Genomic DNA, 24,031 nt, shown 5'->3' on the forward strand with positions numbered 1-24,031 from the left:
GATTATCACATTTAATTTACAATTAATGACCGACTAATGTAGCCAAATGTAACAAAGCGTCGATGCGGCGCGACACAGTGTTGTTGGACACCGGGATCATGTCCAACTTGTTTGCTTCTTTCTCCCCAATCATACATTCCACCATCTCTCTGGCAGCTGGCGAGCTCACGTCTTCGGCGATTGTGTGCGGTAGCCCCTTTCTCGCTATTCTGTAACCAGATATGAAGCCCGTAGTGCGTCATTTATAGACCAACACATGAATGAGACTCCAGTTGTTTTTGGCTGTTTTGTAACTCCTCCAATTTCGATATAAAGAATGTAAGGGGCTTTTGACTTGCACTGGCATGCTTGGTGTTCAGGTGGCGACGTAAATAAGAGCTTCAGACTGTTAGCCAGAACCTCACTGCACACCACTCACTGTGGCTTTGGGGAATCTGCGTTGCCAATCTTTTTTCTCTTCTTTTTTGCCAATCAGGTCTTTGCGGCTCCATCGGAGCGCTCTCAGCCTTTCCTTCAGCTTTGTGAGGGAAATCCGCAGCAAAAACCAGGTTGTCGCTTCGAATCAGTACCTGCTGAGGCCTGCTCACCTGCAGAGTGCGGGCATAAAGGACTGACTGGTGACTGGGTCTCCATTAGCTGGTAATGGCAGTCTAATTGAGTGCTGATGGAGATAGTAGAGGGGGGGGGGGGTGTATATTTTGTAGGCCTTTTAATAAAGTGCAATGTGAAATAAGTCTCAGATTGATTGCAGAGTGTTAGTGAGAGAAATCGTCTATGGGGACTGATTGCTCTGTCAGCCAGACTTTGAGTGTGCTCAGCGTGTGATCGATGACCTGGTGCAGTCTGGGTAATGTAGTAGCGGATGATGACAGGAAGAATAATGGCTGTTGAATGAGTAAAAGAGGCTGGGAAAGGGTGAAGGTGGGGGAAAAGAGAGTCGGAGGAATCGAGAGACGTATGCGGCGCAAGGTTGTCGGCACACCTACAAAGTTTACCGCTGATCCCATTAGGGAGGGCACAACCAGGGGCAGGCTGCCAAGTGACTTCGAAGTGGTGATAGAGTGTATGGGGAGAAGGCAGACATCCAGGGGCTGCATCGCTGCAAAGAAATGTTTTGTCTCTTTGGCTGAAATGACGCTCGCCACTGTAACCTTTTGCCCTGCTTCACATCACTCACTCTTGTTTTTCATTCTTTCTGGGTACACGTCTGCCCCGGAGATAAGGGACCTTTTGGTTTCTCTCTCGCTCTCTCGCTCTCTCTCTCTCTCTCTCTCTCTCTCTCTCTCTCTCTCTCGCTCTCTCGCTCTCTCTCTCGGAGACCTTTGAGGCTAAACCTTTTTCACCAATGCTGCAGCAAAATGCAATCCGAAATCCTCCTTCAACACCCAAAGACAACACCGTTATATGAAGGTCCCGGAGAAACGTTTCCTTACATGCTGCTCTTAATTAACCACCTCTAAATGAAGAGCTCTTTTCAAAGTCCCTTTTGGTAAAAGAAATCATTGAATTATTTAATTTAGCATGCAAATTACAATTTAGGCATTTGGCAGATACTCTATAGAGGGAGACTTACAATAAGCCTCACAAACAGCATTAATTATGAAAATTAAAGCAAGAGCATCCTTCCTATTAAAACTCTAATAACACACTTTAAGAGCGAGTGCTTGTGTGTGTGTTGGAATTTAAAGCACTTTTTTAATGAGCGCTGAATGGAGCACTCTTTAAAAATATATATTCACAATAAATCATTTACAGATTATATCTTTTTTATTATTTTAAGTCTGTTAAGAAAGATGTGAAATGTCAGGGGACAGAGTGGGATGACGTTAGCAAAGGATGGACAACAAGTCGGGATCAGAGGAGCTTGGACCTGCGGTTGTTGGTGAAGCTGCAGATCAAATCTGAAGGATCAGTCGGTGGCTGTTGAGGATCACGCTGAGGTTATCGGTGGATGGTGCAGATGATTTTGGCGACGAATAGAGACACAGAGAATATGATTACCATGTGTTCTATTTTTGAGACACGGCACTCAGCTAATATTCAGCGAAGCATGGGAACAAGACCTTCCAGCTGTCAGTCAACCGCACGACATTACTGCGGGCTCAGCAGGTACCGTAGTGCAGTGAGAGTAGATGGAGGCTTATTTGGGTTTGAAGTGTACCGCAGAGAAGCATACTTTAACTACAATTCAATAGAAATAGGAGAAATGTTTTGCATGTGAAATAAGTGTTGTTATTACACCTTATCTGGACGCCTTCCTTATGTCTTTGGCTGTGAGATTGGTCGGGTGCTCGGACTCAAAGCACACCTTCTTGCAGGTCTTTTTCTGTCTGGCTGCTTTGAGACAATGCTTGAATGTTTCACAAAAAGTGGAATGATTCGTCTCCGTTTTACAGTTTGAGACAAAATAACTGTGTTCTGTTGTTGTGTTTGAGAGAATGTTGGGCTCTGTTCCTCAGCAGTTGTTTTGGTGTTTTCATTTTGAAAACCGTAGTCACAAACCGATTCTTTAAAATACAGTATACACTCGTGGTTTGGAACTCCTTTTGCCATCGAACTGTGCACACTCGCAACGAATTGCCCTCACATTTCTCTTCCTCTTGTTTTCCCTCTCTGCCCTTCTCCCAGGACTCAAAGCGCTCAGCAGAGATCGTCGCCTCTCCGTCTCTGGATGTGTTCCTGCCAGAGGACGAGGACAATCCTTACGGGTCTGTGACCACAGCCGTCACGCGGAAACCCTGCTCGCTAGATATCAACTACCGGCTCAACGCCTGTCCACTCAATGGTAGGACAACACAGAAAACGACACTTTTATTTTGCAATCACTACGTCACCTGCAGTTTCAGCTCCTGAAACAGCTAATGAAATAGTTTAAAGGATCCGGAGTTTGTTAAATTCCCTATTTGTCTGCTGTGGTTGAGCCAGATAATCGCTGCAAGAACTCGCACGCTCTCTTTTTTTCATTTACCATATTTATATCTTTGTGCACTCGTTGTTTACGCTCCCTTTAAAAAGTTTGCTGACACCGAGTCGACAGCGGAGCATATGGTGCCTTCCAGTGTGATCGTGTTTACTGTGTTCACAAGCCAGCATCCATATGAACGTCCCGCTGTTGTGATGATCACAGCTTTAGTGGAAGACGTGAACCAGCATTGTTTATTCTACACTAACACGAGCCTCATAGCAGTAAACAGGTGTGGGAAGTGTGGGTGAGCGTGAGAGCAATGCTGTTTGGGATACATTGTTGAAATTCTGCCGATAGCTCTGTTTGGATGGGATTTATTTCTTTGGTGGAGGGTGAGGGTGATTTTAATATTGCATGCACAGATCAGATGTCAGTCCTGAGCGGATCAGCCCCAGCTGTGTGAAGACTGATAAGTTGCCTCGAGTGACGTCGCTTGATTCAGCGCTGGATGGATCTGAGGATTACAAGTTTTGAGTTGGTTTGAAAGAAGTGATCTTTACCAGACTTCTGTAGTTCAGCGGTTCATCTCTGCTTGAGGCTACATGTGCTGCTTCTAGCACAACACACCTGAAAGTCCAACCGAAAGGTCTGCGGTCAAGTAGCATTGCCAGGACAAAATGCAATAAGACCATTACGCAACATTGACATATTATCACTTTATAAAGTCAACGTCATTTCGAAACATTTCAATATGGAAACCCAGTGTGAGTTGGTCGTCCAGCGTCGGACCTTCCAGTCGACTCTGTTTTCTGTCTCGTCAGTTGTCCGGTTTACTTCGACACCCACGACAACAAACAACCCACAATGTGCTCCTCCCGTTAACTCAGTTGCTCCCATAGCGATGCTACACACTGCAGGTTGTCACGGCAACTGCATCACCAGCTGGTGAGTCACCTGTATGTTGCCATGGGAACTGCCTTGCTAGTGACCCGAACACACACACACACACACACACACACACCCTCTTGGACAGTAGCGGAACGAGACTGCTGTCGAGGCTTGTTTCGTGTGTGCGTGTTTACGTGTGTGTGTGCTTGCCTGTTACATCTGGTCTGTGATTCGCTGCAGGAGAAAGGAGTTGAACTGTCTATATGCAGTGTTGTGTGTGTGTGTGTGTGTGTGTGTGTGTGTAGAAAATTGCTCCACTGACGTAAGTGAGCAGTGTGGGTGTTGTGTTTGTTCTCGGCTCTCTGAACGCTGTTACCTGGCCAAATGAGAGAGAGAGACATAAACGTGTAATGTGGGAAAGCAACAAAAGAAAAGTCAGAAAAACAAAAAGCAAAAGTCAGAGGCGACGGAAGAGGTGAGGGAGGGAGAACACCATACATTTCCATGTTATTGCTGAAAAATGACGATAAATGCGGAACGTCCCGCAGGCTGCAGAATTCTGTCTTGTTGCTGAGAGACGGACCATAAGGAAGGATGAGAAGGAGTGTGAGACGGAGAGGGGGAAGATTATACATTCAGTGGAGGAAGTCGGAGGGTCGTCTCAGGCTAAGCTACGCGAATGTGACGCAGCAGGAGAGGAAATCCATGGATTCCGGCTTCCCGTCCGGTCACATGTCACAGAGTTGGACACGGGTGTGAGTCAATCTGCCTTACTCTGCCTCTGAGAGGAGGCATATGATGAAGAGGGAACATGGGGAGAGAGAGATTGAGATGAGAGAAAAGGGAAGAGAGAGAGAGAGAGACTTGGTGCATTACACTGCAAAAAATTTAAAATAAAATGTTCCTGTTGGCAGATGTTTCATTGTGGAAGTAGAATAAAATAATCGAATGCAATTCACTTCCAATGCATATCCATTTCCCCTTCCCTCTCACCATTGTGTCGCCTCATTCAGACATTTACTGAAATGAGAATACTCATTTGATGACTTAAAGGGAATTCTGAGCACCGAACTACTTTATTATGACTTTTATTTTTTTAAGATGACGACCGAATGATGTTCAAATAAGATTTGTTCAAATAAGAAAGTCTTTTTCTCATCTGAGGCTAAACGAGTCCTCTGTACCCGGCCCCAAAAGTTCCCATCGTCATAATCCACCAAACTATTTCGAGAAGTTTTTCGGGAACAAATGAGCTGCGTGTTAAACTCACCTCAGCATAAGTGGACTGTCTAAACCATGTGTGTTTTGCAGTGTAAGCCCTGCTTGATATCCACCTGTCCTGTGCTGCTGGCTGGTTGCAGCTGTGGGCTGCTGCAGTCTCTCAGTGGAGGCGACGGAGACACTCCGTATCGCCTCAGATAATCAAGGCGGCTTTATCGAAATCCATCTGGTGACTGTCACTCAGCCCGGCCGCTCCAGAAACACCAGGGACCTGTTGTCACTGCAAACAACTGCTTTTTCTTTCATGTCCCTGCTTCTTGGACATCTCGCTGTCCCTCTCTTTTTACTTTTTATCAGTCTTTTCCCTTTTGCTTCTTTTTGTCTGTGAGATTTTCCATAACCTGTTTGAAGCACCGTCCTATCTCTGACGGCGTTTAGTTCATTGAGATGACATGGGATGCTGTGCACGACATCCCATCGCACCATGTGTCCTCTGACAGTGAATGTCGCAGGTGAAATGTCATCCCGGAAGATTGGAAGACAGGGTGGCGGAGTGGTGAGGAGAGAGGCCTGCAGGCGAAGCCTCGCAGCCTCCAGTCACGTCCGCAGCAGGCAGAGAGCTTCGTGTTGCCGAGCGGTTCGAGCAAAAGTGCCTCTTTTGTGCTGTCGACTGACTCCCCTCGAGATAAACCCACACTTGTCTGCGAGAGGTAAAGAAGACGCTGCTGACGTGAACAACATGAAGCTACAAACCTGTGTGTGTGTGTGTGTGTGCTCTCCACATAAATCCTGAATATTGTACCAAACGTTTTATGAAAAAATAGGTCAACGCACAAGAAGAGAACTTGAATTTCACATTCACGGCAGCAGGATGCCAACCACTACTGGTACATTTCTCAGTTTTTCATAGATATTTTCCTGATTCTCAGCTCATAATTTTGCACCTTCATGTATATTTATTGAACATTTCTAAGAGGCAGCATTGTTATGGCTTCATCTATGAATGAGCTCAGATTGGCCCAGTCACAGGTCTGCACACCGCAGATCTGCGACCTGTTGGGTTTATGAATGAAAACATCTTTTGTGTGTCACCGTCCCTCTCATATGTTCATGAGAGTTCATATTTCCACCCTCAGTTCTCTCTGGTGGATAAAGAAGTGATGTCGCAGCAATCTCACTCCATTTATCCCACTTATTCTTAGAGTGGCTAACGGCAGCAAGTGGTAACTCCAGGGCTTCACCATTAAATGGGTCGAGGCCCATTGACTTGTCGAAAAGGAGGGAAAATGGAGCATCTTGCTCTTTGACAGCCGGGAGAAAACAATGCTTGGAACTTGAGAAAAAAACACTCGAACGTCTCATTGTAGTTTTTAACAAACATCACTTCAGCAGGAGTAAATGGGGCATTTTTGGGGAGGATTATTTTCAGCTGCGGATTTGGTGTTCTGTCGAATATTCACAGCATCAGTGACTGAATGAAGGTGGTGATGAAGGAATATATCACGCAGTGCGACGATGTGGTTCGTTGAAGTGTTTTTGGCTGGAGCTCAATGAAAGCATATACGGCACAGAGGAAGATGAGATATCAGGCTTTGGCTTTCGACTCACTGTTGGTTTTGGTCTTTGGCAATAACATAAATATAGAATAATAGAAACCGTAGCCTTTTAAAAAAAGACATTACATAACAATGCAGGTGGGCAATTTTTGTTCAAAAGTAATTGTTTGTTTTATATTGCAACTCCCTTGTTGTCTCAAAGCACAATATCGTTTTTCATTCTTGTTAGCGTAAAGATTATTTCATTTTATTTGGATTATTAGTGCTTCATTCTGTTTATTATATCTTCATCATGTCTATAGAATCATAGTTTTTAAAAGTTTATCTGTAAGTTTATCTGTGTCTATCTGTCTTTGTTGCGAGCTAAACTGTAATTTTAGAACATTTGATGGCACACACTCACACACACACACACACACACACACACACACACACACACACACACACACAGTATATGAAAAGCTGCTTGTCAGAGCGGCACAGAGGCAGAACTGACAGCCTGAAGAACACGTCTGAAGTTGACAGTTTCTGTCTTGTTAGGCTGGTGGGAAGAGGACAGCCGATTTGAAGGCTTGCTCACGCCATGCCTTCACTTAGACACACTCCTCCTGTACACACTGCTGCATTCCTGCATCAACAAGCATGTGCAGCTGCTCTCCAATGTACACAGAAACACGCTTGTCTACGTCTCTGTGTCATACTTTGTACCGGACACACGTACTGTACTGTGTACGCTTGGCACGCAAAGAATATCTGAATCCTGTGAAACCTCTTAAAGCATTTCAAAGTTTCACATTTTCCCAGAGGCTGTGCTCACTCTACACACACACACACACGCGCACACAAGAACCTGAACATATGGATGTAAACAGTTTCGGTAGGATACCCTGCAGTTATCCACACTCCCATGCACGTGTTATGTATATGCACCTTTATGCGCATTCTTATCCACAAACACGTATCCCCCTTGGCAAGGAGGGCTGAGAGTGTTTCCCAGGAGTGAGCTCAATGCAGATCTGAAGGAAGCACCGTCTCACTCACACACACACACACACACACACACACACACATTTCACATCCATCATCAAAGCCTCAGTGTTGACAGGCTTATTTACTCAATAGGACAACACCTCAATTTCTATCTATATATATCTCCTTGTCGCATCCTTCCTTTCCTCTCTCCTGTTTTTTCCTGTTTTTGTTTTATCTATTTACGCCCACATTCAATCACTGATTCTGCTCCAGGCGGCTCTTTATAGTGTGCGTGTGTGTGTGTGTGTGTCTGTCTGCAGCTGTATATACTTGCACAACCCTAAGTCAAATCTAGGGACCTCTGTCTGTGTTTCCCCACCTGCATGATTGAGCTGTGTGAATTTAAACAGATGAAGTTGTTGTATCAGAGAAAGGAACTTCCACCAAAGGAATGTGAGGCTTTAATGAAGTTTTGTGGGGCTCATTTTTAGCAATTAAAGTTTGTTTCTAGACTGTGAGTTGTGTCTTTAAATGTGCTCGAGACATGCCTCTTGGCAAACCTTGGTTCTCTCTCTCTCTCTCTCTCTCTCTCTCTCTCTCTCTCTCTCTCTCTCTCTCTCTCTCTCTCTCGCTCAAAGCAACCTCGGTTTCTTGGAGAGAGTCGAGGCTGTGAAGTCACTGGCGGACGCAAAGATTGGATTGGCAACAAAGCGGCAGTTCTTTCATTTTCCAGTCATCTCTTTCGTACTTCAGACGTAATGATCCACGACCACAAATGAGCAGATGATCAGTAAAGTCGTTAGCGGGGTCGTGTCAGCTGTAGCGCGACACAGCGAGAGCGGAGGAGTGCCTTCGATGTTGTTAAGGGGGATTTGGAGATGATTAGAAACCTTAGTTTGGTGCTGCGATCCTGTTTTATGCCTCTGCGTCTGGTCCATTCACGGGAACACAACATCTCACCAACACCTTGAGCGAGTTTCTTTACATTCGATTTCAGAATGTCTGCCTGAACACTGAACATCGTCCTCAGCATTCCTAAAGACCCCGGCAAATGAAACGTAAAGGTGCTCCCCTTAAATATACCCGAAAACGAGCATCATTTTTGTCATTGTCCAAAAACATCATAAACCGCCTCCGAGCTTTCCCCCTGTGTGGCTTTGTTCTTCTTGATGAGGTGAAGAAGATTTGTGGGAGTTGTGAAAACTCACACCTTCAACTACATGAACAGTTAAAACAACAAGGAACTTTGTTTTCATTTCCAGTACATTTGAGATGTGATGATGGATCATTCATATGCTGTATCTTTCAGCAACAATCCCTCTTCAATACATGTATGAATATGCTGTTACTGGTAGTGATGTCATCCTGTGTGTGTGTGTGAGTCAACTTTGACAACAGTATTTCAGGAAAGGTGTGTTGCTCTGTGTTTCGTGTCTCCTCCGGTTGATTAAGACGGATGCTCTGTCCCTCTGAAATTAAATGCGGGCTACTTCAGCGCTTCTCTCTCCTTTCTTTTCTTCTTCTTGTGTTTTTTCCCCCCCTGCCCTCTGTTAAATGATCATACGCTGTCTGGTCCTGCCATTAGCATGAAGTCCCAACGGCTCCGTGTCTGGTGTACATAATAAAACACAATACTGTAAAACGAAAAAACAAAACTCTCTCTCTCCCTCTCCCTCTCTCTCTCTCTCTCTCTCCTGCCAAGGTCACCTGTCCCATGTAACTGTGAGTGAGGGGGAGTGCGGTAACCACGGCAACTGTTCGACGGGACCCACTCCAGACTGCTCCCCCCCGTCCCCCGACACTGCCCTGAAGAACATTGAGAGAGTCATCCGCCCACAGGTGAGCACACACACACACACACACACACACACACACACACACACACACACACACACACACACACACCTACACGCAACTAATGAATCTGTTGCAGAGGCACCTGATGCATTATTGAACATCACAGTATCCACCTACAAGTAGCTTAAACACCTGCACCCACACACCCCTCCACACACACACACGCACACACACACACACACAGGTAAACATCTCTGTCTGATTGTTTCATTTCATCTGCACTCCTCCCTCCGTCTGCTTCTGTCGATCACTCTCACGGTACTTTGGCGTTTCGAGTATCTGCATGTTCAACATGATATCCCGGCTCCAGAAACCTTGATGGGCCCCGCCCCCTACCAAGAGCTTGACTGTGCTGGTTGGTTTACTGTGCGAGAAACTGTATGACTGAAACACAAACAGACAACTTCTTGATCAATGGGAGGCAAAAGCTGCATTATTAACACTTCTCTATCAGCTGCACCCACAAACTTCCACCATTGTAGCTTTGAAACATGGAGGTCTGCAGCCGGCAGCAGGATGCTTATTGAAAGAACCGTGTTGTTGGACTATGTTACCTCCAAGCCCATCACCTCCTTTAAAAACACACCAGACCGGATGAAAGTTTAACACATTAATACATTTTTCTTCGCATAGTAGTTGGTCCTCATCTTGACCGTGTAACTGATTGTTTAATCGTTAAAGTGAAGTTCCGGAAGCCTCGTTGTCTCTGTTGCTTTGGTGATGGACAGGTCCAACAGCAGCAGAATACATTAATCGTTTGTCACTGATCAGGAATAACTTCCAATCAACATTCAGAAATGCAAATGCAACATGAAATCAACCTCCTCAGCGAAGTGAGATTAATTCAGTACTTTCACCTCCGTCAACAGGAAGACTTGTTTCCCCCGTTTAACTTTGATTCAGGAAATAAAAAGTGTTTTGGTCCCATAATGAGACAAAATGGACAACTCTGAATGTCCTCTTTCTCACCTCAACATGTTCCTTCCCCCCCCCCCAACTAACTAACTAATGTGTGTGGAGGGATCCCAGCGGGCCGCTGCTCAGCTTGAAGCACATAATCAAGGAGCACCAGGATTCAAATTGAAAGCATCTAATTAATTCTCGAGTATTCATTTCATTTAAATTGGCTATTCCCGCTGGCTATCTCATCATTGCACACTGTACGTCGAACACTCAGACACACACACACACACACACGACTGTTGCTGCATGTAAAGAGGATTCTGGCGTAGTGATATAGTCCCTCCTGTTGTCAGTGTTACAATATTAATGCAGGGGTTTGCAGCAAAAGGTATGGATTCAATTTCACTGTTTGTAAACAGTGTGAGGGTGATTTTAATCAAATGGTTTGCTGCCATCTCGCAAACAGTTATATAACTCTATATTAAATCATATCTAGAAATAGATGGGTAGCCTTGGACAAAATTGAACAATACATTTATTACATTTTCTTTTAGGACCAAGATATTGAAACAACCAAGTAGCCTCAGTAGAGAGGGTATCAACTTAAGTGTTTCTTGTAGAGAAGACCAACGCAGATCTTGTGAGCTTAAAGGTGATATGTGTAATTTCAACATCACCCTAGACTGATTTTGAGATGACAGCATAATTATAGTCAACAAAAAAGCCCGTCAGGCTCTACCAGCTATATATAAATATAAATATATATATAAATTATTTAGACCACACTCCTGGACCAGTTCTCATTGGAAAATGGAACAACAGTAAAAAAAGGAGCTGTTCTCTGTGAACTTTTGATTCCCTGACAGAAAACCTCCAGATTCTTCAACACATCAGGAGTCCAGAGGCCGATCAGTAATCACTTCAGCATTTCTAGCTCATTAATCACTCATCACACGCACTCATCAGTCATTTAGCTGTTGGGGTTGTGTTTGTGCAGAACACACACGCAGTCACTTGATCAGTCAGTTCATCTTCCAGGAGGTTTGCTCGGATCTGTGCGGAACTACACGGACATGTGTGCACGGTGCAGTGCTATGAATACGACAGCATCTGTGCCAGCTCCTTATTAGAGTCCATATTGCAGTGTAGGCTGTGCAAAGACCACACGCGTGCAACTGCACACAACGCGCACACACACAATCAAGAAACAAGCAGTAAAACAATTTACTTTCACGTGCCTTGGTCAGCTCATTCCTCTCATTATAGTTTAAGGGCTCACGGCGTTCCATCTGAAAGCTGCTGGAACAACTAGGAGACCTTCGTGTGTGTGTGTGTGTGTGTGTGTGTGTGTGTGTGTGTGTGTGTGTGTGTGTGTGTGTGGTTGTCAGAGAGGTTTGCTTTCCCAGCCAGCAAGGATGCCTTTGGCCCCAGAGGAGAGCCGCGGGTCATCCAGAGCTAATTAAACTGACTCAAGCTAATGCTAAAAGCTCTCCACTGGGAGTTGCTCATCTGAGCTGATGTCCTGGTATTGGCCACCTGCATTAAAGGGATTTGTACGTAGCGTGTTGATGATCTCAATAAATCATGAAGTTCATTCACCTCATTAGTTGCGAGCCGAGTAGAAAGCAACTTGTACTGCCCTCTGCACTGCATTATAGATTGTGTGCCGCTGAAAAAAACAGCTTTCATATTTTATAACAGATAAAATACAGAAGGTTGAATTATTTCTATGTCAAATCGAGCTCACAATAATGGACAAAAGGGAAAGACGGTGAACCCAAGTGGAGTGGTAGCAGATAATGGGAGGGAAGGTAATTAGAGTGGTAGATTATTTTTGTGTGGAAACAGCCCAAAACAAGCTGAGGGTGCAGTCTAGAGAACATCCAGTAAATGCCAGACCGACCTGAACTCTTGAACTTCATGATTCATATGTTAAATATCCTAAATAGTGCTTGATTTATGCAACTTCAAATGCTTATTTCTAACCTGAAACTGACTTATGTGGATTGTTATTGAGTGTAAATGTGACTAGAATCGCACATTCCACCGTTCTCTGCAAAGACCAGTGACAACCTCAACAAGTGGCCCGTTGATGAAGTCTCTGTGAGAGTGAGCGCTTCCCGTCAGTCATCTCCTGAACAATCTGACACAAAGAACAGACTGACTGAGCTAGGGCTGAGAGACTGTTTAGATGGATGTGTGTCTGGTAGGGCGCAGGCACACACACACACACACACACACACACACACACACACTGCTGCACGAACCACGTCCGAGCCTTTAGGGGGACATTATGTATGTTAATGTCACTGAAATTGTCTCAAAGTGTGTCAGTACCTGAGCGGAACTTTTTGATATGCCCCCAGACTCTAATATTGGTGTTTGGGTAGCTGGAGTGTTTATTCATGGCCGAACTGAAACGTACACTGCACGTTTGCCACCACCTGCTCATTTCCTCTCTCTGCTCTCAGCACATCCACACACACACACGTTAAACGAGGCTTTCTGGGCCCCAGCTTTGCTGCAGTCCGGCCAAATAGAAGCTTGAATAACACGGGAAAAGCCGAAATGTATCAGAAGAAAGTGGAGTTGTAGTTTTTAGAGTTGCAGTTAAAAGAAGGGGTTTTGGATGTGCACAGCGTCGTTAACTCTGCGCTTCTGCTGTCAGAGGAGAAGTTGCTCCAACAACTGAAAACATAAATTAAAACCATTATGATAATTACCTTTCATGGTAAATTACTAAATGAGTCAGCCAGTGATTTAAGAGATTTACTGGAAAAAGCAACATTTTGGAATAAACAACAACCACTCTGTGGTACAATCAGCATTATAGTTTTTTTTAGCATTGCTCTGACTTCTCCCAACCCGACCGTACCTGATCTTTTTAATCACGATCATTTGATGATAATTGATTTCCTGTTATTCATAATTTAGCACACAATTCCTAGGTTCCACACAGTAAATGAGCGCTTTGCTGTGCGTGCAAGCAAACTTAAGCTGCAAAGCACATCTCACTTAGGTGAGGTATTACGCTGTTGAGCTCATGGAGGTGTCATTTATTAGCGCCCAAGCACCAACACACACACACGCACACACACACACACATTTGTGAAGTGTTAAATGGCATGTTTTCTCCCAGGGATGCTGTTACAGCGGGGGAAATGTCTTTTGCTGTGGTTTAGTCAGGCATGGACTGCCTGCCTCAGTGTGCGTGATTGTGTGTGCATCTGTGTGTCTGTGCTCATTAATCCCCTTCCAATCGGCCATGACATGTTCATTAGCCTGCTGCCCGTTTGCATTGTTAACGCTAAGCCGCAGCCAGAGCTACAGCATGTGTGTATTTCCTCATGTATATATCAGTGTGTGTGTGTGTTTATGTGCTGGAATGGAATAAAAAGCTTAAAGGATGAAGTTAAAGTTGCCATTAAACTCATTAAGCATTAGATGTCTACCCAAAGAAGACACACACACACACATACACACATACACACACACACACACACACACACACACAGCCATCACCCAGTTTGAAACGCCACAGAGTCCCATTACAGCAGTTCCATCATTCTGGGTTGATTGCTGTTTCATCTCATTTACTTTGTTACTAAGCCTGCGGTAAAGTACAGCCCCAGGTTCTCTTTGTGCTTTAATATCAGTATGTTTGACTGTGGGTTTATTTCCCTTATTTCATCAACAGTTAGCAACAAAGAGGTCATAAAACGAATAAGGAATTGGCTTTTTAATTTTGAATGTATTTATTACATGACAATAAAAACAAGGATTAAAGGAAACACATATTTGACTGCAGGCTTGTGTAACGTTCCCACCCTTGGCCCAGTTGAGCGACTCCCTGTTGGGCTCATACATCGTGGTCTTATTCCCTGTTGCTCGTCTGGGCTGTTGTGATCCTGATTGGTTGATGCGTTGGTCCTTTGTTGTCCCCGGTCTCTGCGGGACGCTGCTGCCATGGTGCTATCCCCCACGGACCAGCTCGCCACACATAAGTCTAATCTTAGTGCTGCATTCTGGATATGTTAACCAAATGCCCTTAATTGCCAAAAGATGAGAAGATCGATACCGCTCTTGTGCTTTTACACGAAATATGCAGCTACGGCCACCCGATTAGCTTAGCTTAGCATAAAGTCTAGAAACGGCTAGCCTGGCTCTGTCCTAAGGTATCAAAATACACCTCCCACTGTCTCTAAAGACTATTCTACTGGCCACGACTGTGACTTAACCCTACTGTCCCCGTGTCCTCCCTTCATTCCTTCTTGCCCAACCTCTCTCATCTCCTTCTTTAAATTCCTCCCTCTTACCACCATATCTTTCTTTTGTTCCTTCCCTTTTCTTTCTGCTGTGTTCTCATTTTCACTCATTGTCTTTCCACCCACTGTTTTTCATTTCTCCCTGTCCAATTTGCTTTTATTCGTCATGCCCTTTTTCTTGTTCAGCCTTTTTCGCTGCACTTGTTTTGCTTCTTTTTTTTAATCTCAGTTCAGTTCAGTCGATCTGAAGACTCTTCCAGGCCCGATTAGAGTGCACTGCGCATGGATGCAACACACACACACACACACACACACACACACACACACACACACACACACACACACCAGCAGGGTTTTGATTGCCTGAGCTGTTTGTGAAGCAAAGCAGCAGGTTGTTGAGAGCTGCAAATGCCTCATTATGTAACATTTGTTTCCCAGATGCCAGTCTACAGTTTCAGTTGTCCTCTGGCTCGCTTTCTCTCGCTCTTTTACTTGCTGTAAGCTAAGATGTCTCTCTCGCTCTACCGCTGTCTCTTTTCCATACGTGCATTGCAACTTTACATACACTGTGTTGACGTCTATAAATTGGTCTCTCTAACTGCTCTTCTTCCCGTCTCGTGTCCAGCCCAAGCAGCGCACCTCTCTGTCTTCGTCCCTGGATGTCCAGAGGCCGGTGAACCACAGCTGTGAGCCCAGCGAGGTGAGCTCGTCCCTGGGCTACGCCAGCTTCAGCACCAGCCCCCCTGCCAGCCCTCCGCTCAGCCCCAACCAGGAGGACTCTGCAGGCTCCAACGACGACTGTCAGCTCACGGGTAAGACTCATGAAGTGGGCAGAAGGGTGAGAGCGTGTTAATAAAGCTGTCGCTCTCAACTAGTGAGAGTGAGCGTCGGCCCTGCTGAATTACACACTCCCCTGACCTCACATCTCCCCGTGGAGGAGGATCAGAAACACAAATATCTCCTCAATATGAAAAGGCTTGATATCAGGTCTCTTGACTGTCTGCTGTGCAGACACAAAGCAGAGCAATTCAATCAGACCTTATGATTGCTGTCATTCGAGGCTGAGGAGATGCATGCTGTATGTTCTAGATCTGTGGAATATAGTTTCATTGTGGATCTTAAAATGGCCATTTTCTCGATTCAGGGCTCTACGGAAAATGTAGTAAGAAATAAGTTAATCCAACATGGGACATCTGTGTAGAACACTTAAAGTCTCACATCTATCAGCTGGTTCGTTTTTAGTGCTTGGGTTATTTCAGCCGCATTCAGTTGTGGCCTCAGTAATGCACAAATCACACATTCACCCTGAACGTCCATATACTGAACGTCCATATAATACTGTACCTTTTGCCTTGTGGTGCATTAACTTCTACACATTTTGATAACTATTATAATGCCTGTAACCCTTTTGCTACATGAAGCCCCCTATTTCATTCTGTCCTTGTTGCCTCCGGTGTGGTTTAAACTCATTCCCTCTTGCTCTGCGTCCCAGGATATTAAAATCATATTTCTACTTCTGTCATACGTGAGACCAGAGCCAAGAGGCAAACACCTTCGACTCTCAACAACAGATCTTAGAAGGAACCGGGAAAACTGCATCGTTTTTGTCTCAGGGAGAATTAAAGAATATGCAGAAATACACTAGTTCCAGAAATAACGTGGAAGTCTTTGTCAATTTAGCCTTCAGGTTTGTGATTCCAGCCCACAGCACTCTATGAGCAAGCCCCAAGAATAATTCGACACAGAGTTTTGACCTTTAGATAAACTCATGTGGGTTTGACAAATGTCTGGCTGCACACCCTGACTTTAATTATAGACGTTACTGGTGTAAGGCCTTGCAAAGCAAAATACATACAAACAAAAGTGGTTCTAGAAGTGACGCAGTGCCTACTGGGGCGAGTTAAACTACTGCAGCTGGCACGCTAACTGCTATCCGGGAACGTAGTAGTTTTTTATCTCGTGTATTGGTCTGTGTGTTTTACTGAAATTAGGATGCAAATGAGCACTTCAGGGGAAAAAGTCCACCGGCTATCTTAAAAACTGGGCTCAGCAAAAGATGCTCTATTAGTCCTGCTGGGAGTCCCTTTCACTGTCTGACCAGATGAAACACTTTCGTCTAATGACCGCTGGGTTTGGAAGTTTCTCCTCCAAAAGGAATATGCCATGTAATATTGAGGTGTTTTCTCATAAGAATCTTAAAATGAGGGCAGCCGCCTCTGAAACCTGCACAAACGCACACGAGAGCTGGGAGATATTTCAATATCGTAAAATATCATCTTTCAACAGAATCGTATTGTAATGAAATCATATATTGAGATGCCGTGGTAACAAAAATACAATTATTTCAAATTAGATATATGATTATTTAAGTTAATTCACATGGACTATATATTTATGAATAACCAGAAAACATGCCATATTGTGATATATGTCGTTATCAAGATGAAAAGACCTACAGTATATCTTGGCCATCTTTTGATGCACTTTTTAGTTCTTTGACAATATAATTGTTTTTACATCACGAACCCCAAAATAGCCTTTTTTTTTGGGTCACAATCTTTTGCTAACATTTGATAAAAACAAGGTTTATATGTCGCTGGAATGTAGCAGTTTTCCACTTCACTGAGGACCCTTCGGTGTACCGACCTTCGTTTCCTTTGTGTCATCTCCTAGTCACTCGCTTAATCCCTTACCGTAGCGGTGAGATTCCTTGTTGTCACGGCAAAGTGGTGGCCTTGGCAATAGTTAGCCTGTGACGCGGCCGTGAGTACTCCCCCCCTCTCACCCGCTGCTATCAGACACCGACAGAAGAGGCAAAGCATGGAAGTCGACCAGGCGGGAGGCAAGGTGTGTGTGTGTGTGTGTGTGTGTGTGTGTGTGTTGCATCCAGGAGCAGTTCAGAGCCACAGCTACACTTTGATCTATGTAGTGCCCCGAAAGACAAACACATTCATTGTCAATCCACAGGTGGACACACGCGCGCACACACACAGAGACGTGAACCTGAATGAGACATCTTTATCTACTATTCTCATTGAAGCGTTGCCATGGCATTTATGTAACAGGAATGTGTTATTTCCGTCTCAGACCAACATAATGAGTCTTCACTGATGTCTCCTCGGGACAAAGACTGACGAGCAGTTATTGATCTCACTGTTGCAAAGACCTTGTTTTTAATTTCAACACGTTCGCTAAATTTGCTGTACATCAAAGCAACATTTTTGGGAATGTGAAACTGTTGGTCCACAGGAATGAATGACATCACTTCAGCTCTATTCACTCGGGACTAGTGTTACCGCGGGACATCTAATAACTTCTAATAAATTGAAAATATAACTGTTGATACAAACATACAGAACTTGAAGCACTGGAGGGATTTGAGTAGAAGTCTGATTGAATCTCCATCGAATGATTTACTGTAAGCAGGTAACAAGTACACGAATAGCAGGAAGTTATAAAGCACTTATAAGAATATGTGTACATCTGTTTGTTTGACTTTCTCTATATGTGTCTCTACCTCGCTCTCCTCGCCTGAAGCCCCATAACCAGGAATAGATTGACACCCATTTATTTTTCCATTTCATTTTTTCACCCCCCCCCCTCCTCCTCCTCCTCTGCGCATCTCTCCTGCTCTCTTTACTTATTAGCTTTATAAGGCCCATTGTGGGGTTGCCATGGTAACAAGTGGCATAGAGCGAGAGGATGAGAGAGAGAGGGAGTATATATGTATGTGGGTACAGCAGGCAAACAGTCACAGAATTCAAAGGATGCCAGTGAAAAAGAGAGTGGGAGAGAGAGAGAGCCTAACGTTGCAGGGGGAGGGGGGAGATGGGGGGTGTTGGGGTGATGATGAAAAGAATCAGAAAAATGGAGAGAATGAAATATGAGGTTTCAGGGGGTTGGATCGAGAAATGAGGACAAGAGAGTGAAGGGAACACTTATTTTTTGCCAGCACACCATAAAAGGTCGTTCCTTCCTTCCTGTCAACATTTGTCTCTCTTCTTTTTATTCTTTTTTCTTCCTAAAAACAATCCTGAACCGCTCTTCGACACCAATCCAACATTTGCACAATAGATCTCCGGCCCTGCAGCAGAGTATGCAGGTGTCAGCCACCTGCGTGGGCAGTTGGATAAATAGGAGTCCTCTATTTATAACCTGCTCCATCACTGGTGCTGGTGCTGCTGCTGCTGCTGCTGCTGCGGAGCTGCAGTTTACGTAATGTCGGACACTGCTGGAGAAGATATTCCCTCGGTGCAGAGTGCCAAGTGAAATGCTGTGTTAATGTAAAAACAGTGCAACTGCAGATGCGGTTGTCCTCCATGAGTTATGCGTTGGCCCTCTGCGACAAGTCCGTAACAAACTAATCCGCAGGTCTGTGTTTCCTCAACTGGAAGCTTTTAAGTTGCCGGAACACTTTGTAGCTTCTTCTCTTTAATACATGTCATATTCTCCATGTGTTTGTCTGAAGATAACATTTAAAGCTGCACTAATCAATATTTTAGATGACCAATGGGTCGGTCGACTACATGTAATGTGACAGCGCTTGATAATTGCGATTAACTCAAAATAGCTTTTTAACTACTTGAGGCTCTTTGCTTTGGTTTTGCAAACTGAAACCAAACTGTTTTTGTTTCATTCTTTACATTTTCATCACGTTGTTTCTAGAAGCAGAAGGCAGCTGTTTTCAGTGATAAACTACCTGCTCGGTACCAAACAGCAGACAAAGTTAGTGACCAGCTAGTGAACAAAACGAAGCATTTGGAAGGAAACTAGAAAAAGCTGAAAATGCGTTGGAATGCTGAAAACTGAAATTAATCGCAAAAACATTGCTGAAAATAGATATCCAATTCAAAAACAAATTGCAAAAAGCTTAATAATTCAAAAAGTTTAAAGATTACAAATATGAAAAGTCATATCACACCTCTCCTGAAAGAGCTGAACATTTTGATATTTGAACAGTTTCTGTGGCTTAAAAAAATTCATCAGTGGTGATATTTGTAGTAGTATAAGTTGTAGTAGAAGTATTATTAGTAGAAGTATTAGTAGCATTAGAATAACTACTAGTAGTAGTATTTGTGATATTTGTAGTAGTAGTAGAAGTTGTAGTAGAAGTATTATTGGTAGTAGAAGTATGAGTAATTAGAAGAAGTAGTAGAAGACGTAGTATCAGTAGTCATAGTAATAGCTGTAGTATTGGTCATAGTATTTAATATCACAGTAGTAGTAGTCGTAGTAGTAATAGTAGTAATAGTAATAGTAATGGCAGTAGAAGATGTAGTAGTAGTACCAGTAGCAGTCGTACTAATAGCTGTAGTAGTATTACTACTTTTAGTAGTATGAATAGCAGTAGTAGTAGCAGTTGTCGTATAAGTAATAGTAGTAGTGGTAGTAATAGCAGTAGTGGTAGTAATAATATTGATGGTAGCAGTAATAGCAGTAGTAGTAATAGTAGTAACAGCAAAAGTTATAGCAGTAGTAGCAGTAGTAGTAATACTGTATTAGCAGCAGCAGTAGTAGTTGTCGCAGTATTAGTAAGAACATTAATTTGTTTAACAAAAAAGCCTAATTTTGAGCTTGTTTAAATACAGTTAATCCATGGGGCTTTTATTTTGAAAGGGTGGGGCTGGGTGGGGGATGGAGGGGGAGAGGAGACATAATCATCATGTTTGACACACATAAACAGAGGTTATTAAATGACAGGCTTCATCACAAGCAGTTCAGTTAGAATTCACTCTCTGGGGCTTTTATTTTGAAATGGGGTGTGGGGTGTGGGGGAGAAGGGGAGAGGAGACAGAATCATAATGTTAGATAAACACAAACCGGTTATTAAATGACAGGCTCATCACAAGCATTTGACCTCTAAAGATCCGTAAGACTTGAATGACTGACTGAGAGACACACACAGAGAGAGAGAGGAGTGTATGTGCGCGTGTGTCTGTGAGTCTGTGTTTATCAACATCACTAATTGGCTCAATCGCAAACACCTGTGTGCCTGAAGCCATTTGAAAATATTCTCCATAGAGATCCTATTGAAAATATAAAAAGCTTAATAATTCAAAAAGTTTACGAAGTTTACGAAGTTTACGAAGTTTACGAAGTTTACGAACTACGAAGTTCCCTTCGTAGTTGGTGGAGAACAAAACTGAGCAAAAACGAGTTAGAGATTCTTCCGGTAGCCAGAAACAGAACTCCAGATGAATGCGAATGTTACTCTTGCTTCTAAATTACCATAAGAAAATAAAATCGTCTGGAGTTGTCTCGTCGCAGAGGAGGCTGAGTGATCGATGAGCTCTTGCGGTTAATGAGTCGTGAATGGCAAAGCGATCAACCGCTCTGTATGTATGTGTGTGAGCGCTTGCTGTGTGTTCACGTGGAAGAGTTAAGTTCATTAAACCTCCGGTGCTCGACATCAACTCGCAACAGCAAGCACGCTCGTCTGCACATATCAACAGTGGGTCTGGCAGCCTGCTGTGACCAAATCATTAAGTCACACTGAAAGTCCGCAGTGCCTTTGTTTGCAGCATTAATGGGAGACTCATGCACACACACACACACACACACACACACACGCCATTTACATTTTTTATCTGTGCCAGTTCAGCATTAACGCTTCATGAAATAAACCTGCTATTAGTGGCCAATGATATTCTCCATTATTATTATGACTGCCCATATATAACTATAATCAACAGAAACAAGTGTGCGCGTAACATTTTTCCCCAAAACATGTTGCATGAAGCCGAAAAGCAACATCACTGTCTGTAGATTTCCTCTCCTCTTACATACATGACAGGAATATTCACGTTCAGGTTGAATATGCCTGACATATGTTTATCTTTGAGAGTTTATTTAGGGTGGTTGTATCCTATACATGCACAGTTTCTATTATTCTGTATGTCTGTTAAGGTTACTACAGAGCAGGAGCAACACCTCCCTGACATAGTCGTGGGTTCACAGCCTTAAGACGTTGCTCTTCTTTGTCGTAAAACGTCCTCTCCGAACTGTTCCGCCCTCAGACATGTCGCTCTAATTAACACCATTGTTTCATTGTTGAGTGGGACAGTTTTGATCACACATTCTGTGTGCTTGTATCATTTTTTTTCACCTCAGGCAATTGTGCTAACAAGACGGGTTACGATTGGAAGGCTTTGTTTTTGGTGTGTGTGTGTGTGTGTGATTTGACTTGGCTGATCTTTTGACCTCGTATTTGTCAAACTAATGACGTTCCTACAGCCTCTGCTGTACTTTCTGTTTAGGGCTAATTAGTTAATGCTAACGAGCTAAACTACGATGTTGAGCATGTATAAATATTGCAACGGTAGCATTGTCATTGTGAGCATGTTGGCATGCTGATGGTAACATCATAGCCGCTAGCCTGGCTGCAGGTGATGGTGAGTCATGTGTGGAAGCTCTGAACACAAACGAGGCTCACAGAGACGCGCAGACAAAGTTCAGAATAACAGAACAGAGAGTAGCAGAATTCAGTCGGATGCGGAGAGACACTCATCCTGCGGTTGATCACATTCAGGAGAATAAAGGACCCGATCGGAGAGAATAAAGTGAAGCTTTGTAGGGCAGAGACTTCACAGCTCTTGTGCAGTGGTCTGTTTGTCATGCCACACATGACAATGATGAAAATGACTCCGTTCCGTCCCAGACACGGGCTAATGTGACCAGACTAAAACCAGACGTGTAGCAAAATGACTACACATGCTCCATACAAACGCTTTGGTCACGCACATGAGAGTTTGCTTTGGGCTGAAACAGACACATACGTACATGCATCCCAGACACACACACTCAGTTAATCAGTGGCGACCTCATATCCAATTTAACTCTCACCGGCCCTCCATGTCTCTCACACACACACACACATGCACTCACAAACACTCATTTTATTTCATTGACGCTAGTGAGAGACTTCCGTCACTCCTGACTTCAGGAGAGTTGAATAACGGGCTATACTGACGTACTCGAATCGGAGATGAAAGTGTGAAGTCAGTATCTACAGACTGGCCCCTGAGAGCCTGAAGGCTGGTTTCACACACACACACAGGCTATCAGACATGAAGTCCCATCTCTCTCTCCCACATGGGGTAGGCGGGGGAGTTAAGACTGACCTGGGTGCACCTGTTAGTGTAACATTAGCTCTGGTTTTACAGACCTGATACCAGGTTTCAGCATCACTCACAAAGTGAAGAACAGATAAAGACAGGGAAAGCTTTCACTCGGACCGTTAAGGGTTAAACGTCACGTCTTTGGTATTTTTTTGAGACTCCCTTCCCCCGAGTGCTACTTAGGAGTTTTATGCTCTGAGCTGATGATTGTGACCTTTTTACCAGCACTTGAAGGCAGCACTTCTACAGGTCTCGCATGTAATAATTTCCTGTTGCCTTAAAACTCTCTCAAATCAACGATCCAGACTTAAAAGGACTTCCTGTGACGGTGAATCCATGAAGCGGCGGCCCTGTGCCGTCTTGATGTGGGTTTGTATGAGCTTAGCCCAGCACTAACCTCGTGCTAGTGATTTATCCAGGGCGCTCAGGAAATAGGCGTCAGTCTTAAATCTCTGGGATGACTGACAGCTCAGATATTTGTCTGTAGTTTTTAATAACAGCCTCAGAGACGGAGGAACACGGCGCTATCCGATGTTTGGATCATCTCCCAGCCCCCCCCCCATGCTACCACACACACAGAGGTAAAACATCCCAGTGTATGAGAGATGGTGTGTGTAGTGTTTATCGTGTCCGTGTGTCTGCCTGCGTTCACAGGTTAACAGTTCATTTTAGTCATTTATCACAAAAATGAGGGAAACGAAAGAGGCAAGGCACGTTTATCTGCAAAGCACCGTTCAACAACAAGGCAATTCTAAAGTGCTTTACCGAAGACAGGAAGTCATTCAGAAAATATGTACCGGTACAAGGACATTTGGCCATTTAAAAAGACACAAGTACGATTTTAAAAGTGTCAAACACAATAAAAAATGAGCTGAAATAGAATACGACAAATCAACAGTAGATTAGAAATAACGGTGCAGCTGCAGTGCAGGGCGAGATATGAATAGTCCTAACTTTAACTGAATAAAATGCAGTGGCAAACAGATTCAGGCTTTGATTTAAAAGAACTGAGAGTTGGAGCAGATCTCAAGATTTCTGTGAGTTTGGCGCATTCAAAATGTAATGTAGTTCGGAGCGGCAGGAGTACCGGTAGAATGAATCTTTGGAAACACACTGTGAAGATCTGAGAACTGAGCGATTTAATCCGTTCTTCTGGTCGTAGCGAGGACTCCCGCAGCAGCCTTCTGAGTCAGCGTCAGCGGCCTGAACAACTTGTTTTTTTAGAGAGGCCTGTGAAGGCAGCGTTAAGATAAACACACGGATAACTTCCCTAAATCCTGCTGAGACAGAAGTTTTCCAGATTAGGCGAACTTTTGGTGGCCTTGCTGGCTGTGACTCTTTATGGCG

At 44.0% G+C, this 24,031-nt stretch overlaps 1 protein-coding gene across 2 annotated transcripts in view; it reads left to right on the top strand.

Moving 5' to 3' along the window:
• The window catches only part of anks1b (ankyrin repeat and sterile alpha motif domain containing 1B), a gene marked incomplete at its 5' end in the record, with an annotated part of 143,479 nt that overhangs the window by 70,825 nt on the left and 48,623 nt on the right, over positions 1–24,031 (top strand). For both annotated transcript variants that reach the window (XM_079294641.1, XM_079294642.1), the window contains 3 exons: positions 2,629–2,785; positions 9,245–9,381; positions 15,193–15,379. In XM_079294641.1, coding sequence (XP_079150767.1) covers positions 2,629–2,785; positions 9,245–9,381; positions 15,193–15,379 — 481 coding nt within the window. The remainder of the gene's footprint in view (positions 1–2,628; positions 2,786–9,244; positions 9,382–15,192; positions 15,380–24,031) is intronic.

The sequence above is a fragment of the Melanostigma gelatinosum genome (genome assembly GCF_949748355.1).
Source record: "Melanostigma gelatinosum genome assembly, chromosome: 22".
Classification (NCBI taxonomy): Eukaryota; Metazoa; Chordata; class Actinopteri; order Perciformes; family Zoarcidae; genus Melanostigma; species Melanostigma gelatinosum.